Genomic DNA, 18,000 nt, shown 5'->3' with positions numbered 1-18,000 from the left:
CGTCATTTTTCTTTCTCTCTTCCCCTCCTGATCAATGGCATTAGATTGACCTTCCTTCCTTCCATCCATCCATCAGTCTAGTACTCAGTATAATCCACAATCTCTTCTTCCCAACAAATATTTCTTGTTATTTAGACACTGTATTATATGGCAAGGAAAGCATTATAGGTTTTTTGTTGTATTTTCTTCCTTTTTGTAACCTGACTTTAGTCCCAGTGTGGGAGAAAGGCAGGCTATAAATACAGCGATAGATGGATGGATGCCAAGGGAGGAGTGATCTGGCAAGTGAGGAGTTTGCACTGGCAAGAGATCCCACGGAGATATATATATATATATATATATATATATATATATATATATATATAAATATATATATAAATATATATAAATATATATAAATAAAACTATGGCTATGGATGTTCTGATTATCCATGATGATTGCCACATTTTAATTTGGCACTTTAAGCATGGACCAGTCACTCAAACGGACATCAAGGACATTCATTAAAATGAATAGGACATCAAGGAATGTCCTGTAACCCAAATATAATCAAAAGTATTACTCATATTTACTTTAATGATTCCAGCCCTTAAACAACAAAGAGAGAGTACAAAACCAGGTTATTGACTCTTAACTGCCCTTAACATAACCTTTTTATCCTAAGGCAGCAATTTTGCATTGAGTCTCACCGACAAAACATCATACAATGTGTTACCTCTTTTGAAAGTCATCTTACCTGTCACCAGGTAAGTCATCAGTTCTTGCCACTGTTTCCTAAAACACTTATATTGAAGGCTGCCCTGACTGACATTTGATCAGACTCGCAATTTGGTCTTCAACAAGACGTTAACAAAACTCTGTCCATGGACCAGTTTTCCACTTATTATGGATGGAGTATTAAAATTATTAAGCAATCCAAGAAAAATTACACAAGCAAGCACCAAGGTTGAGGTGTTGGTGCTGCTGCTGCTACTACTACTACTACTACGACTACTATCCTCATAGAGTTTGTAAAGAATATGTTTATCTGGCATTAAAAAAGGCTGTGGGAAGTTCCAGCAAGACCATCTCAGAAGGACCATTGAAAGTAACATCAACCATGTTTTGCCTGCTGAGAAAGAAAACGGAGAGGCATCTCATAGGTATCATAGAAGGATGAGCCAAAAGATGGAGAAAGTGTCACTTATGCTACACAACACAACACAACACTCCTCAAATTTCTTCCAAAGAGGGACAGAAATTGAGTTGCACCAAAATCACAGCACTGCACTCATTGACAGACAAGCAAGAAATAACTCAAGCAAAACAGAAGAAACTTCGAGTGTTAACTTATAACTAAGTTCCTGATTTGGAAGAGATGGACCAAGTTCCCTGGAAAAGAAAGACTTGGAGCAGAGCGAATCTTGCACAGATCCCACTCTTGCTGCAATATAGCACCATTGACAAGAATTAGGAGATGTAAAACAACATTCACAAGTTTTCCTTTCAGTTCTAGTAAGAAAAAGGAAAAAAGGTGTCTTCACACCTTGATTCTGCACCCACAAATTCAACAATCCACGGCTTGAAAAACCCTAAAAGTAAACCCTGATTTTGTTATTTTACTAAAACCACTGTATTTAATGGGACTTGAGCATCATGGATTTTGACATCTATGAGGGATCCTGGAGACCAACCCCAGCGGATACTGTACTTTTTGCAAGAGTCAACATTTGTGCAAAAAAAAAGGTCCCAAGGTATTTTGTGCTTAAAAAACCACCACAGTCTTCAAAGATCATCTGTCCCTATAAAATGCACATAACCTCTTGCAATCTTGGCCTAGAATCACATAATCTTAATGGTGGGAGGAACCCCAGGGGCTACTTAGTCCAACTCCTTGCTGTTCAGGAATACAAAACTAAAGCGCTCCTGAAAGATGTCTACCCAATCTCTATTTAAAGACCCCCAGAGGTAATAAATGTCCTGCAGGTTAAAAATAAATTATTTCTTACTGCATGCATGCACGAAAGAAGCAAATATTTATGTCACTACTGTGCATAGAAGGTGTACAGAAATGTGAGGTTGTGAGCAACAGACAGCAGTCTCAAGGCTCAGATCCAAGATATGCCTTGAGAATAAATGTAAGAGAAACCATGCAAAGAGGTTGCCAAGGAAGTGGACTATCAGAAAGAGATCTGATTATCTTGATTGGCAGATTCCCCCGAAGGACGGATGCTCTGAAACTGACGGGAGATTGGAACTCATGCAGAATCCCAAGAAATCGGATCCCCTGCAAAAATCAACAGTCAAGGAGTAGGAGATGTTGAAATATCAAATACAAGGTAGACAGAAAGTAGTGGAACACGGCTGCAGAATGGGGGACACCCAAAAAGTCAGCATAATTTAGAAAGGGGTCCTATGAAGACAGGGAATGTGGAAAGAAATATCACCAGATCTCACTCACAAAGCCCATGCACACATGCAACTAATTTGGGGAGTTTACATGCAGCCCTGAAGATACTCACCTACCACCCAGATCTCCAGGACTTGAGTGCTATTCAAGTTAGTCTCCAAATTAGCAGCCATGCAGGTGTATTTTCCGGAATTATTAGAAGTCAGATTGGAGATCTGCAAGTTGCTCACTTCATGTCTTTGGTTGTTAACAAACCAAGTATAGTTTGCAGGTGGGTTGGAGGCAGCATTGCAGGAGAGACTGAGATTGGAGCCCGTTTCATAATATGAACTATTGGGGCTGATCACGGCTTCATCAGGCCCATCTAGAGCAGATATAGGAGATACAGGCATGTGTTCGGCAAAAGCACTTGGTCTCGGAGGGAATCAGGTACCAAAGTAGGTAAAACGCATAACAGGATGGACTTGTGAATGTCAAGACGGTTGGCCACCAAAACACACTTTCCCCCCTCTTTATGTTCCAAGGAAACTGAGTTGATGGTGGATGGTCCCTTCGGAGACCACAGAACAGCCCTCTTGGAAGACTAACACCTCCTCCAAGAGCAGTTTTGCATATAAATTGCAATTTAAAGTAGTTTTAAATATATTTAATGCCCAGGGATGCTGTTTGGTCTGTGAAGGAGACAAAGGTGGTTGCAATAGAGAACTCACAGGCTCTTCCAAAACTAAAAATCTTTGATGAAAGCCAGGAATGGTTTTGATTTTTTTTAGTTTCATAGCCATTACCTTTAATTTGGGAGTCATTATGATGGGATCTTTCCCCCACAGAGTCCAAAACAGGACACAGCTGACCGAAAATGGGAAGTGAAACAAACCAGCCAGGGCTGTATGGTAATCTACTCATTCATATGTTAAGCTATTTTCAGCAGCCTCTTGTTACTTGCTTTTGAGTCATTTGTGGGAAAGTGTGCTGCATAATGCTTAGATAAATGGGAAAACATTAGGGTCAGCTGAGAGTGCGAACTGAAGAAAATGCTTTCTTTAAAAAGGGCCTATCAGATATCTCAAATTTGGAGGAACGACTGGCTTTGTCCCTAGGATTCAAAGACATGGCCATATTAGTCTGGGGTACCAGCATGCAAAGGGATCTTGTGGCACCTGGGAAGCTAACTGAGCTAAAGATCTTGTAGTAGAAGCTTTCATAGATTTGGGCAGCTTGCAGCTGCCTCCAGATGCACTTTATCAGGGCTGTGGCAACTTCATGCTGCGCTCCGATCTGGCTTTTCCAGGGCACAATTGCCATGGCGTCGTAGCTTTAAGGCACTCCTTTGGCGCTGAGTCATGTGGACACAGTACCAGAGGTGCACCGTGATGGCACATGCCATGTGAAGCGGCATGTGGATTCACACCGCCATGGGGCAGAGTCAGGGCATGCGTTGTATGGATGTCACACCCCGACTCTGCCCCCAGCTGGCCTTAATGACTGCTCTGCACAGGCCCTTGCACTTCTTCCTCAGGTGCATGGAGTGGCTAAGGTCCAAAACACACTGCAGACATAATCCACTTTGACACTGCTTTAACTGCCCTGAATTCACTGCTAGAGAATTCTGGGAACTGTAGTTTTGTGAGACATTTATCTTCTCGGTCAGAGAACTCTGGTGCCATAATAAACTACAATCCCCAGGATTCCCTAGCACTCAGCCAGGGCAGTTAAAGTGGTCTCAAACTGGATTATTTCTGCAGTGTGTTTTGGATCCTAGTCTATTGAAGCTTATGTCACAGAATCCACCTGAAGATTCTGGATTGCAGGAAGACCTGAGCAGGTTTATGGCTGGGACCAGTTTGGAAGGGGGTCTGCAGGTCTCCCCATTCCTAGGAGAGCCATAAGTCAAAGCTGGCCCAGCATAGCATTTAACATCAAGGACCAAGTTCCCAGAAGGCACAAGGTTTTAGGGGTTGGGATGTGATGCAGGAAAGGAGGAAGAAGGGAAGCTGGTTGTGCCTTCAGGACATAATTCTATGCCAGGCGTATGTGTGTGCGCCTTCAGATTGCAAACCCCACGAATTTCACAGGGTTTTCTCTAGATAAGAAAAAACACTTCCAGCATTTGAATTATTACAGCTGTAGGAACTAAAACCAAAGATTTGGGCACTCTAGATTCAAAACAAAGGAGCCTTGACATGACATTCATGATTTCAAGAAGGCGTACATGCTACCCATACACCTCAGGTGAACGGCCACAAAAATCTGGGCCTCCCCACTTTTGTCTGTCTCAGGGTTACCGTTCTTGTAAATATATACAACCCTAAAAGTTGTGTTTTTTCTTATCTAGAGAAAACCCTCTGAAATTCATTCCAAAAGGCCCAATCTCACCTTCTCCAGTCCCCAAGTCAATCTTCCATTCCCACTTTTATCATGTCAACCTTCCCTCAAGGGTAAAACCAAACTTACACAAAACATTCAATGTGTAGTTGCCCATGCTATGAGAGATGCTGTTATTGACATAGCAGGTGTAGACGTCCGAGTCGGTCCGAAGGGTTGCGTTGAATGTCACAACCTGGTTATTTTCGCTCAAAGAGATGCGCTCCCCAGCCTCCAAGCTCTGGTTCCCTTTGAGCCAAAAGTAGGAGACATCGGTGCCGGCTGAGTTGCACATCAGAGTAGTGATGTAGTGTTCCAAGACCTTACTGGGAGCACTGGTGATGACAACGTTACTGACTGGTTCTGTGGAGAAAGCAAAGGGGGAAGTCGGGAGAGGTTTGGATGGATCTGAGGTGCGACTGGCAAAGCTGCCTCTTGGGCTGTAGCCAAGTTGTACGTAGCTTTAGCCTTTCACAGCCATTTTGGGAGCTCCTTTCCTTCACGATCCATTTGCTACTGGAAGATGAAACGGTTTGGGAATTGCAGCCAAACAAAAAGTCTAAGGACGGGTCACTGAGTAATAAAAGTACATGAAAGTTCATACCAAAATGTGGAGATATAGTTTATCACCACTTTTGGGCTATAGATGTTTGTAACTGTAGGACAATATGTAGGGGAGGATGAATGGTAAAATGGACACCAGTTAAAAAAGGAGGGGGAGATAGGCCTAGATTAATCTGAGGGTTTGGCAACAGAGTGAGAAGAACCAAGGTTTACACCTTCTTTGTGATCACTGAAGGTATCACAAAAAAGAAAGAAGAATGGAGAAGCAGAAAGCTATCTACAATGAGCCAAAAGACGGCGCAACCACCACCTGCTTAAGCCTACAGAACTCACATGCCCTTTATATCTTCCAATGAGAATAGTTTCAAGAAACTATACCACTGCATTCACCAACAGAAGAGCAAGAAGGGACACAACATTTACTATTTACTGAGGAAGCTGCGAATGAGAGATGACAGGCGAGGACCTGATTTGGGACAGATGGACCATGCTCCATAGACAAGAAAGGTTCAATTGTGCTTTTCCAGCCTTGACTAGATTCCACAGTTATCACAAAAAGGTACCAATGACCCGACAGAGATAGGAACACAGAAGCAAGAGGTTGCAAGCAACAAACCTTTGAAGGGAACCAATAAGCAGCGGAGCCAAAAGTTATAAATAAACCCAGAGAGCACAGAGTTTTGAGAATCACATGAGCAAACACTGTACAAGGAGGTTACTACGGAAGTACAATATTGGGGAGGAAAAGGGCATTGCATTCATGATCTTAATTTGAGACTCCACAAAGAAGTGGATGCTTAACATTTGATGTGACAGTAGGAGACATAAAGCAACCCATGGAAAACAAAGACCAAGAACCAGAGAGTTCCGGATCTAGGATTATCACTTGCTGGATGGATAAAAACTGAGATAACGCCCAAAAGTGCAGAACAGAATGGAAAGCAAGAAAACATCTGCACTGAATTCTGGAAGAGGTCCATGAAGACATGTATGTAGACCACTAGAAGTATGTTTTGGAGTTTACGGATGCATGCAGCCCTGGGGATACTCACCCAAAACCCAGATCTCCAGGACTTGAGAGCTATTCAAGCCAGTCTCCACATTAGAAGCCACACAGGTGTAGTTTCCCATGTCATTAGAAGACAGATTAGGGATTTGTAAGTTGCTCCCTTCATGTGTGTGGTTGTTAAAAAACCAAGTATAGTTTGCAGGTGGGTTGGAATCGGCATCGCAGGAGAGATTGAGGCTGGATCCCGTTTCGTAATGTGAGATATCGGGGCTGATTATAGGTTCATCAGGCCCATCTGGAGCGGATACAGGAGAGGCAATCGATTTTGGAGGGAATTAGATACCAAAATAGGAAAATGCAACATCACAGGATGGACTGGTGCATGTCTGGATGTTTGGGCACCAAAGCACACTTTTCACCCTCTCTAGGTTCAAAGGAAGCTGAATTGCTGGTGGGGGGATCCATGGAAAAGCCTTTTTGGGAGATTCAGTGTAGCCCCTGAAACCCGTAAGTGGTTTATGGTGTCTAAAAATTAAAACTAGTTTCTACACAAAATTTAATTCTTAAGTGCATTGTTGTTCTGAGCAGGGGGCAAAGGAGATAGTTACAACTCCCAGCTCTCCCAGAATTTAAAATCTTGATAGAAACTATGACTTTTTTTCCCAATAGCAGAAAATCCTTAGATGACCCATAAGTGATCTGGGACTCATTATCGAGGATCCTTCTGCCTTGGACAGCAAAGCAGATATTAGCCGACCCAAAAGGGGAAGTTAACGCTGCCAGGATGCTAAATCTAGACATTTATTCCATGGTATTTTAGGAAACGCTGTCAACTAGGAACTAGATGTTTTCTGTCTGGCTGTCTGTTTGTTTTTAAAGAAAAAGGCAGGTTGACTGTCTGAAATCTTTGTTCCAATTCTTCAACTTTAAAAGTATTGTGTTACTTTTTGGCTTCATGTGGCTTCTTGAACTAGCACCAATATACAATGGTCCAGATTAAACTATAGGTGCCACAATGACTTGTTTGTATTAAATCGTTAAATTAAAGTAATAGGTTTCATATGGTATTTTTAAAAAACTATAATGCAATAGGTGTGCTAAAATCTGGAATCTGGTATTCTAGATTGATATATACATGAAGGTCATGTTTTTTAAAAAGCACATGCACTGATTATGCCCATTTGATGAATGTTGACGGAGAAGTGGGCCTACGTTTGTCACTTCTTAAAAGACCTGACTCTATATGGATACTTCCAAAATTACAGTCTAAGCCCACCCAGGGATGGGTCCACACTGCAGAATTCAAGCAGTTCGACACCATTTTCATTGCCATTCCTGTGGAATCCTGGAATTTGGTGAGGTAGTCAGCAGGGTCTCTCAGAGAAAGCTGATGCCTCACCAAACTATATCTATATCTATATCTATATCTATCTATCTATCCATCTAATATCAGAGAAATCTGATGCTTCAAATAGTAATAACTACAGATCCCAGGATTCTGTAGGATGATGTAATAGTGGTTTAAAAATGCCTTAATTTTGCAGTGTGGATCCACCCCAGGCTTTCAGCCAACACCCCACATCTTCTATTCCCATTCAGTGTTCCTTGGAGGGGGAAGAAACTAGACTTACACAAAACAGTGAGTGTGTAGTTGCCTGCACTACCAGAGAAGGTGTTATTGACATAGCAGGTGTAGACATCTGAGTCGGTCCGAAGGGTTGCGTTGAATGTCACAATCTGGTTATTTTCGCTCAAAGAGATGCGCTCCCCAGCCTCCAAGCTCTGGTTCCCTTTGAGCCATAAGTAGGAGACATCGGTGCCGGCTGAGTTGCACATCAGAGTAGTGATGTAGTGTTCCAAGACCTTACTGGGAGCACTGGTGATGACAACGTTACTGACTGGTTCTGTGGAGAAAGCAAAGGGGGAAGTCGGGAGAGCGTTGGCTGGGTACTATTTGAAGCAGAAGCCATGAAGTTATCTTATTGCAATTAAATTTGGCATCCAATCTCTTACAGCCATTTTGGAAATAGCTGCCTTGGAGGATCTCTTTGTTCCTGGAAAGTGAAACTGTTGCTTTATTTACAAAACCTCAACAAACCATGGCAGTAAGGAACTATTCGACGTATGCAAAGTATTGGAACACAGAGAACGACATAAGACTTAAATCTATATGGTATGAATTTACTGCAAGAGCAATAGATTTATATGAAAGATGAAGTGGATCAAATGGGGACGGAAAGGTTTGCTTGAAGATTTGGAAACGAGAAGGCAAAGACAAGGCTTTGCTTTTAGATGAATGAATTATCTACTGATTTGTTACGGAAACTCCTGCTCCAGTTTGGGGACAGAGATCCTCACCCAAAGAAGATGAAGATGACAGAGCTCAAGATTAAGTAAATAATAATAATAATAATAATAATAATAATAATGATGATATTAGACAGATGAGCGACTGGAAGAGTTTACAGACACAGGATAGTATGGGATTGTTGGCAGGTGGTCTCTGAAATCTTAGTCGCATATTAACCAACTTTAATATCTCTATAAGGAAAGATCTTGAAAAGGGAACACAGGAAAGGAGAGAAATACCAGAAGGTTATACACAACTGCTTATACACGATTGCAATTATATATCTATATATGTCATATAGTATAAAGTTTTGAATGAGGTGCCAAGGAAGACAGAAGCTGGAGAATGCAAGAACAAAGTAATTCCATTTTCTCCTAATGATTACAGTACTGAAAAATGGTCCACCAATAATAATAATAATAATAATAATAATAATAATAATCACCATCATCATCTCAGTCTAATTTTGATCCAGATGTGAACCAGAAGGAAAAGAGTCCACCAAGGACCATGGATTTGGAATGAGAATAAAATCAAATTGTAAACAAGAGGAGGGGCCGGTGTGCAGAGACAGTGAGGTATCCCAACCGAACACCTGGTGAGAATAACTCCATCACAAGTCCAGGAATCATCGCAGGGCAGAAAATGAAGTTCCCAAGATGGAAGCAGGTCAAAATGGCGGCAGGACAGAATCCGAGCATCTTCTGGGCTCCTGCCCTGAGCATCCCTGCTACTCACCCAGGACTCTGATCTCCAGGGAGGCGTTGTTGACAAGGCCGGTCACGTCATTGGCCACTTTGCAAGTGTAGTTGCCTGCGTCGCCCATAGTGAGGGATCGGATCACGTATCGAGACTCGTTCTGAACCGTGTCCAGGTCTCCGTTATAATACCACGAGTAGTTTGCATAGGGAAAGGAGCTGGCCGAGCAAGACAGGTTAAGGGTGGAGTGCTCTAGGTAAACCTGCTCACTGGGTTCAATGATGGGCTTGTCTGGCCCGTCTAGAGCAAACACAGGAAAAGCACAGGTTGGAAAAGGCCAGGATGCACTGCCAGCAGCTGAAGAGGACACTCAGTTAATCATTGCTGTGGCGACATCAAAACGTACAAACTCGCAAAACATAAAATATTGGGAGCCCTGGTGACATTGTGGTTAAATGCTAGTGTTGCCGCCCATCACAGCCACAAGGTTGTGAGTTCGATCCCTGGGACTCCAAGGTCCACTCAGCCTTGCATCCTTCCATAGGTGGCTAAAATGAGCACTCAGCTTGTTGGGTGCAATTGGCCTACACATTGCAAAGCGCTAGGGGACTGCTTAAGTGCACTGACAAGCGGTACAGAAATGTACTTGCTGTTGCAATTTGCTATAAACCTTAACTGCAAATCCTCAAAAATTTCATAGATGAAAACTGGGAGGCATGTGGCACAACAGAGTGAGGTTAAAAGGGTGTGAGCAGACAAGAAGGGGGGGAATTTACTACTGGGGAAGAACACAAGGTGTCAAAAGGGAAATGTGAGAAGTGTGGAGCACACCAAGTGGGGTGACACCATGCGCACCACCCCAGTGATGCAACTGCACCATGGAAGTTTGCACCCATCCAGGGAAGAAAGAGGAGCGGAGGCACAAAGGGAGCATAAAGGGAAACTGGCACATGCCCCCACCTTCCCACAGTAACGTTAGTACAAAAACATTACTAAGGACTCTTCTTGGTCTGATATGGGAGGAGGTCTATGGAGAAGGGTGACACCATGAGTTACCACAATGCCAACTTTAGTGATGCCACTGAGGCTGAACTGACGCCCCTCATTGCGGGTGTAACACAACCGAGGGATTGACTGTGGAAGGGTGTAAAGTATGGGACGCCAGCTGGCTGCCATTGCTCACACCTAGAGTCCAACCAAACTTACAGAAGACTTCCAGCCAATGGGGTTCACTGTAGCTGTAAGAGATGCTGTTGTTCCCAAAGCAGGTGTAGGCACCGGCGTCATCCCTGGTGGCTGCGTTGAGTGTGAGCATTTGGCCTCCTGCTTTGATCAGTTGGCCTCCCTTAAGCCAGTGGTAAGATACATTGGGGCCTATAGACATGCATGTCAAATTGACAGAGTCATGCTCTATGACACTTGAAGGGCCAAGGATGGTGACGTTATATATACCGCCTGTTGAGGACAGAAAAAACAATTGGCAAAGGTTTCCATATTTCTTCTAACAGAATACCTCCACCACTTCATGAATTTAACTGCATTAAAATTATTCAGGGGGAGAAAGGCCGACATTGAGAGAAAGCGGATGGAAGGCACAGAGAGGTGCAAGAGATCACTAGGAAAAAACATTTTTGAATAGTGTTAGATAAAGACAGGAGTGAGGAGATGACACTTTTGTGCCTCCTGGTGAGGATTCAAGTCTGAAAGATTAGGATCCCAGTAGAAAAGGGATTCAGAAGCCAATGGTGAGAGGAAATTACGCCATTAAAGCCTGGCATGGAAAGACAACAACATCAACATCTACTCTACAGCTATAAAGGAAAAAGAATAAAGTTGAATGACAGATAAGATTCCTTCCTCAGACAAGGTTTGAAGAAGATGTATGACTGGAAATATAATTTTCCTCCACTTGCGATCCAAGGGACAGAAGATCTAACAATGCTTTGCAACATTTGAAAGAATGTAGGCCTGGGCCAAATTTACAAATGGACTTATATTTGGACATTTGGCCAGCTTTTATAGAAACTGATGACTAATGTGGTTAATTCCCCCTGCTCCATTTGTCTTTTTATTTTCCTGCTTTTGTTATACTGGGACATTATTGTACGTCACTAAGAACCCTTTTGATCATGAATTTGAAAGCTCAGAAGGAAGAAGAACAGATGCACCTTAAGAGGGAAAAGGGTAAGATGTGAGGATAAACCCCAACCAACACAGGACTCAACCAGCCGCTGGAGGGAAACACCACAGATCACAACACGACAGGCGACAGAGAGTTTGACATCTGGCGACGCAAACAATGGATGTAAATGGAAGCCGTCTATTGCCCAAAGTGAAAGGACAGCTAGTGGACAGGCGAAGGGAATGCGAAGGACAGGCCACGCTGCTGGGAAGACCAGCCATGGACAGCCGCGCCAGGCCACTCTCCGGCTACTCACCCACCACCTGGATCTCCAGGGTGGTGCTTGCCGTGTCGTGAGTGAGTACATTTGTCGCTTGGCAGGTGTAATTCCCACTCTGGGCCCTGCTAACATCTGGGCTGATCAGCTCTTCTCCGCTGCCATAGATCCTGCCGTTGAAGAGCCAAGTGTATTCCAGCCACGGAAAGGCATCGGCTGCGCAGGTGAGCCTGATGTCAGTATGCTCATAGTAAGTGCTCGCGTTTGGCATGATGATGGCTGCGTCGGGTCCGTCTGGGGCAAACACACAAAGCTCACACGTTGAGATGCAAAGGAAAAGGAGGGGAAGGTCCCTCCCGGCCACGATCCCTTTGGAAAGATTCCTTCACAAAGAAGGGAATCAAAGAGACAGAGCAGAAGTGTGGGGTTTTTTTTGGAAAGACACAAGGTTTTGTTTCAAAGCAAAGTGACAGAAAAGGGAGTTTTTCAAGAAATGAGAGCTCCTCTGAATACACACAGACAGTCCATCTGCTCCCTGCCAGACAGGCGCCCACAGCATTTCTGCATCTCACACTTGTTGCAAGACATATTGCCTTGGTCCCAAAATACTGTATCTACTTCTGCTGCAACTAATCTTATAGCCGCAGGCTGCTACCTTTAATCCTCAGCACCTTGCTAACTGCCTGCTCTTCTCCTCTGCAATAATGTCTTGGATTGCAATGAATTCATGGGTGTGTTCAGAGAGATGGATTCAACCACCATCAATCCAAAATGTCATGCTATTCCTTTTTTACATTCTTTTGACAAGCAGAAGTGGGATCTGAAGGAGAGGATCTGAACTGAACAATCATGCTGCCTGGACTCCCTGCAAACCTCCATGAATGAGGCAGCACGATTTCACGTCTCAAAAGCGTCATTTGGAAGAACCATTGGGGCAACCCTGGAGAATCAGCAACACTTGGGTATCTTCTGTGCTGAATGCCAAGGATCAGCACCACATTTGTGCCCATTCATTACAACTGTTTCTGTCCTTCCTGGGAACCCCAGGGACCACTACTCTGAGTAGCAATGATCTATTTGGTCTTAGAAACATAGAATCATAGAGTTGGAAGAGATCACAAGGGCCATAGAGTCCAACCCCGTTCTGCCATGCAGGAACTCTCAGTCAAAGCACCCCTGACAGATGGTCATCCAGCCTCTGTTTAAAGTATTAACCACTGGCCACTACTCTGAGTAGCACTTATCTATTTGGTCTTGGCCACTACTCTGACCACTGATCACTACTATTTGGTCTTGATCCCTACGCTGACCATTGACCCCTACTCTTAGCAGTGGGAGCAGCTTGATCTTGAGAGAACAAGATCCATTCACTTTACAAAAGATCAACTCTGCAGGGAGATGAAACCTGCTAGAAACTTTTTCAGACAGACAAAACAAAATAACTGCTTGTATTTTTGGACTTTCAGCAGGGGGTTGTTGCTATAGGGACTATCATGAAAAGGGCCTGTGCTTTGTAACGTACTATATACCATGGCAGGAGGATTAATATGGAGCAGGGAAGATGTATCATCTAAGCGTCCCTTTTGCTAGGGACTGTCCTGAATAATCCCGTCATCCTACTCTTTCAGCTGCTTTTAAAATGTCCTGGCTTCTCTCTCTTCCTCTCACTTTCTTTTCATATCCTCAGATTACTTCCACTGCTGCAAACTGAGTAGTTTGCACTCCTTTAACTCAGCCAGAGAGTGTGAGTGTGGATGGGGAAATGCACAATCCCACCCTTCCCAGTGGGTCCAGGCAAAAGCAACCTGCTGCAGCTTCTCCTAGCTTTTCTATTCATCCTCATTCATTTCTTTGCCATCTCCGCCACACTTGTCCCCATATGAGCCAAATGAAATATTGGAGGGATTGCAACTCTTCTCTGAAGAGTTTAGATGGAGAAGGCGATACTGCAACAAACACAGGAATGGCACCAGGTTTTAGTTTCAGCCTTGGATCAGAAGTGTGATTTATTGCCCAGCACTTGAGCACAGGAGGCAGGGAAGAATAAATCAGATTGCACAAACAAGGAAGGACAATCTCCAAGCCCTGGCTGGCGTCAATTTGCAGATGCGGCCGAGCCAATTCTACCTTTCTCTAGAGGAAACCAAGTTGACCTTTAGGGAGATGCAATAAAAAAGCAGCATCCGCCTTGGAGGGCTGCTTCTTCTTCTTGGGAGATGCACATATTAGAGACTGTCTGCTCAGGAGGATTTAGGGGCAACTCTGAAACCGATTTCTGGAAAATGGCTCCAGGCTGACACTCATCGTCTCCTTTCTCCCTTTGAGCAAACTCCAATATCTGGCACACAATTGGGGTGCTCAAGAGAAGCGACCTCGCTTTTATTTATCCCTTCGTTTTAATTATTTAGAAGCCCATCTTTAAGAAGTAGATCTCCTGAGAGGCAGCTCATGTGTAAAAAGACAAAGCCACAGGGAAGCGCATGAGAATTTCAAAGGAAAAACGCAGGGGGGGAAATATTGCAATTCCTTCTTTGGAGTTCTTTTATTCTGCTGGAATGTTTTGCTCTGTTGCTTTCTACAGACTGAAATAAGTGGATTTGCATTAAATAATTTCTCCCTAAAGACTTGGAGTGTCTGCATGCTTTTTCTATGCAGAATTCCCTCTTGGTTTGGAGCCCTGCTGAGCCCTCTTCCAGCAATTGGGATGATGATGATGATGATGATGATGATGATTGCTACTACTTTAGACTTATGTCCCACCCATGTCCCAAAGTTATTAAATTATTAATAAAATATATTATGTATTAAATTACATGGTGTATATTAAACATAAATGAATACATGAAATGATTAGATTTGGGTCCCATCTCTAAAATATCTCATCATCTAGATGCAAATATTCCAAAATCTATGGAGAGGGGAAATCCAAAATCCAAAATACTTCTGGCCCCAGGAAGTTTAGCCTTCTCTGCCAGAGAGCTCTGGTTCCAAAATCCCATAGCATTGAGCCATGGCAGTTAAAGTGGTATCAAACTGGATTAATTCTGCAGTGTAGATGCATCCAAGCCTCCTTCTTCAGGGAGTTCCATAGGTTGTATCTTTCATATCTTCAAGAGACAAGCTTGGAGATGGTGCAATGGAGAGAAAGGTGTCCTGCGAGGATCCAAAATCTAAGTCAGACTTATATGGGGAGATATGGGTTTTGTCAGACAGTCGGGACTGCATAGCGTGGACAGAGCTTTCCCAGTTCTGAAAGTACCAACCACCCCCCTCTTAAAACAGACAAAAATCTCTTTCAATGTTTGCAAAGGCAGAATGGCATGGGACAAACACATGCCAACCTATCCAACTTCTATCACTTTGGAAAAAGGAGAAATGGGCTTGTTCCAGATTGTGTGGGTCAACTTTAAATAAGACCAAACCTAAAACAAAGACAGTGTGTGCAAGGTTTTTTGTTATTTGTTATTTTTCCTTTTGGCACGAGGAAAGCTTCTGCAAGCAGCAAATTAACTCTAGCCAGCATGTTTTCCCAGAACACAAATAAGGCCAAGTTGTTCTGTTAGAAACACGAGGCACGGTGATCTGGTTTTGTACGTCATACCCAGCAAAACTGAATTTACTGTTTGGATAATAGGCTGCTATAATGACCATTTGGGCCTCAGGGACCTGTTCTTCCAGCTCTATATTTCAAGAATTAAAATAATTATACTGACAAGATCAGATCCCGGGAGGCCTGAAGTATGGCCACAATAAGGCCTTTGATGCCCCATGCATTTTGCACCATTGATACAAGAGGGACTCTCTGTAATTTGCTAGGCTGAAAGATATAGACCTTTTTCTTTGCATGGGTCCCAGAGCATTACAAAAAAGTTATTAATGAGGAGAAGCTGGAAGAGGCTGCAGCTGTTGGCTTTTGCCTGAGCCTCCTGGGAAGTCCAAGATCCTGCCTTTCCCCACGGCTGAATTCATGGAAAGCACACAGCTTTTGCACTTTGAACCCAGTTTGCAGGACATATACATTAATGCTTCTTTGTGACCAGTTTAATGGCAGGTTTTGTGCAACATCATGTGAAGTCGTTTCGTGTGACTGCGCGATTTTCCCAGGACATTCACTGCATAAACTCCTGATTTCCTTCGTGTGATAACTCCCTAATGAAACATAATGGCTGCCTATGGGATTCTGATGCTGCTTTGTTATTATGAACCCATCCCTTCCAACATTTCACAGGGACACATGTGGCCAAGCAACATCACAGCATAGTCAACGTGGCAAAAGTTATTAATGAGGAAGGGCACTCAAACTAGGAGAAGCTGCAGCAGTTTGCTTTTGCCTTGGGGCTACTGGGAAGGGCAGGCGTCTCGTCTCCCCTTGAGGACAATATAATTTTGTGGTGTGAATGGGCTCCTGGTAACCCGCCTTGGATCCCAGGTCTGGGGAAATGGTGGGATGCAAATGAATAAAATGAACAGTCAATAACCATATTAAATAATGGCATTGCCTTCTTCTTATGCTCCAAAATGACCTGGCCTAAAATCTCAGGGCAAGGGAGCCAATGCCTTCCCTTTACCAGGAGTTGCCAGGGCCAACCTGTCTCTCTTTCCAGCCATTTGAGCGGCTGTTCCCAATCTTCTTGCCAGCTGCCCTTTTACCCCTGGGAGCAACAGTTACTGGTGCCGGCAATTTGTGTGTCTGACGCCAGCAAATAAAACGGTTGTCAAGTTAATGAGAAACGAAGGAGGAAGAGAAAAACAGAATTTTCTCTCTCTCTCTCTCTCTCTCTCTCTCTCTCTGGGCAGGAAAGGAAAATCCTTCCCGGTCTCGGAGACCTGTCTTTCTCACGCTTCATGTTCTCCTCACATTCTGTGGGCCTTTCCATAATTGATCAGTTGGTTTTTAAAAGGAAGGTCCTGAAGTCTGAGGGCAGCAAGACCTGGAGTCCTTTCACATTACAGTTATAGCACTATGATCCCACTTTTAAGTGCCAAACCAACAATCCTGGAGTCCACAGTTTGGAGAGATACTAAAGAGGCCCTTGCAGAGATTGTAGCACCCTCCAAAACTACAAATCCTAGGATTGTACATGATGTTCCTATGGCACTTAATAGTGGATCATAGTGCTATAACTGTGTGGTATGACAGGACTTCAGGTCTTGCTACTCACAAACTGGAGAAGCCTTCTTTTTAATTTATTAATCCAACAATTGATTTGGGTGGCGTCAAACATTTCAAATAATAAGCAATTCCATATGGAGTTCATATAGAAATACATTACGATCCAAGGTTGCATCTGCACTGCAGAAAGAATTTAGTTTGGCCCCACTTTAACTGCTATGGCTCAATGCTATGGGATTCTGGGAATCATAGTTTTCTGAGTCATTGCGCCTTCTCTGTCAGAGAGCTCTGGGGCCACAATAAACTACAATTCCCAGGATTCCCTGGCACTGAGCCAGAGCAGTTAAAGCAGTCTCAAACTGGATTACTCCTGCAGTGCAGATGCATCTCTAGTCCTGGCTCACACTTCTGCCTTTTACTTTGTTGCAGCTCCTGAGTCAAAGGAAAGGGAGCATTTGTATCACAGTCAGCATTCACATTTCCCCCAACAAAAGCAATAAACAGAAACTCCTTAGTAACTTTTTAGGAAAGTAAAATGACACTATTAAGACTCCAACTATGATTGCAATAAACTACTTTCTTGGATGCTGGAACTATATGTCCCAGTAGTTTTAAGACAACACCCCAGTTCTTGGTAAGATATGGCTGAGCACAGAAATTGCCAAAGGACTGGAAAGAAAAAGAACTTAGAAAGTAATGGAAGCACCTGGTTAAGAGGTGCAGATGGGACAGGATAAAACAGGACAGAGAAGAGGTGTGGACCGGACCGGACCGAACTGGCGATGGTGACCGCCAGATACTCACAGATCACGGGGACATATAAGGCGTCACTTGTTACGTTGTAGACTAAATTGGACACTTGGCACTGGTAGTTCCCAGCATCTTCACGGAGAACCTGCTGGATGGCCAGGGTGCGATTGCGGTTGGAGAACTGGACCCGGGAGCTGTTTCCTACTGGCTTCCCGTTCAAGAGCCAGGTGACATTGGCACGGCTAGCGCTGGTGCCGCAAGTTAGCTGAAGGGAGTCTATGTATTCTCTGGGGTAAGGGTTGGAAGTGATAGACAGCGTGGGCTTGGACACAACCTCTATGGGGGAAAAGACAGAGCATTACAGT

At 43.7% G+C, this 18,000-nt stretch overlaps 1 protein-coding gene across 1 annotated transcript in view; it reads right to left on the bottom strand.

Moving 5' to 3' along the window:
• Positions 1–17,811, bottom strand: part of CEACAM5 (CEA cell adhesion molecule 5) — a 35,764-nt gene extending 17,953 nt beyond the window's left edge. The window contains exons 1-7 of the mRNA XM_042438819.1: positions 17,690–17,811; positions 10,580–12,155; positions 9,413–9,673; positions 7,956–8,228; positions 6,368–6,619; positions 4,842–5,114; positions 2,503–2,754 (exon numbers count right to left, since the gene is read on the bottom strand). Of these exons, the coding sequence (XP_042294753.1) occupies positions 2,503–2,754; positions 4,842–5,114; positions 6,368–6,619; positions 7,956–8,228; positions 9,413–9,673; positions 10,580–10,757 (1,489 nt within the window). The 5' untranslated portion in view covers positions 10,758–12,155; positions 17,690–17,811. The remainder of the gene's footprint in view (positions 1–2,502; positions 2,755–4,841; positions 5,115–6,367; positions 6,620–7,955; positions 8,229–9,412; positions 9,674–10,579; positions 12,156–17,689) is intronic.
• Between the last annotated feature and the right edge of the window lie 189 nt (positions 17,812–18,000).

Source organism: Sceloporus undulatus, chromosome 9 (assembly GCF_019175285.1).
Source record: "Sceloporus undulatus isolate JIND9_A2432 ecotype Alabama chromosome 9, SceUnd_v1.1, whole genome shotgun sequence".
NCBI lineage: Eukaryota > Metazoa > Chordata > Lepidosauria > Squamata > Phrynosomatidae > Sceloporus > Sceloporus undulatus.
The sequence above is the reverse complement of the archived record's forward strand: the minus strand, read 5'-3'. Positions and strand labels throughout refer to the sequence as shown.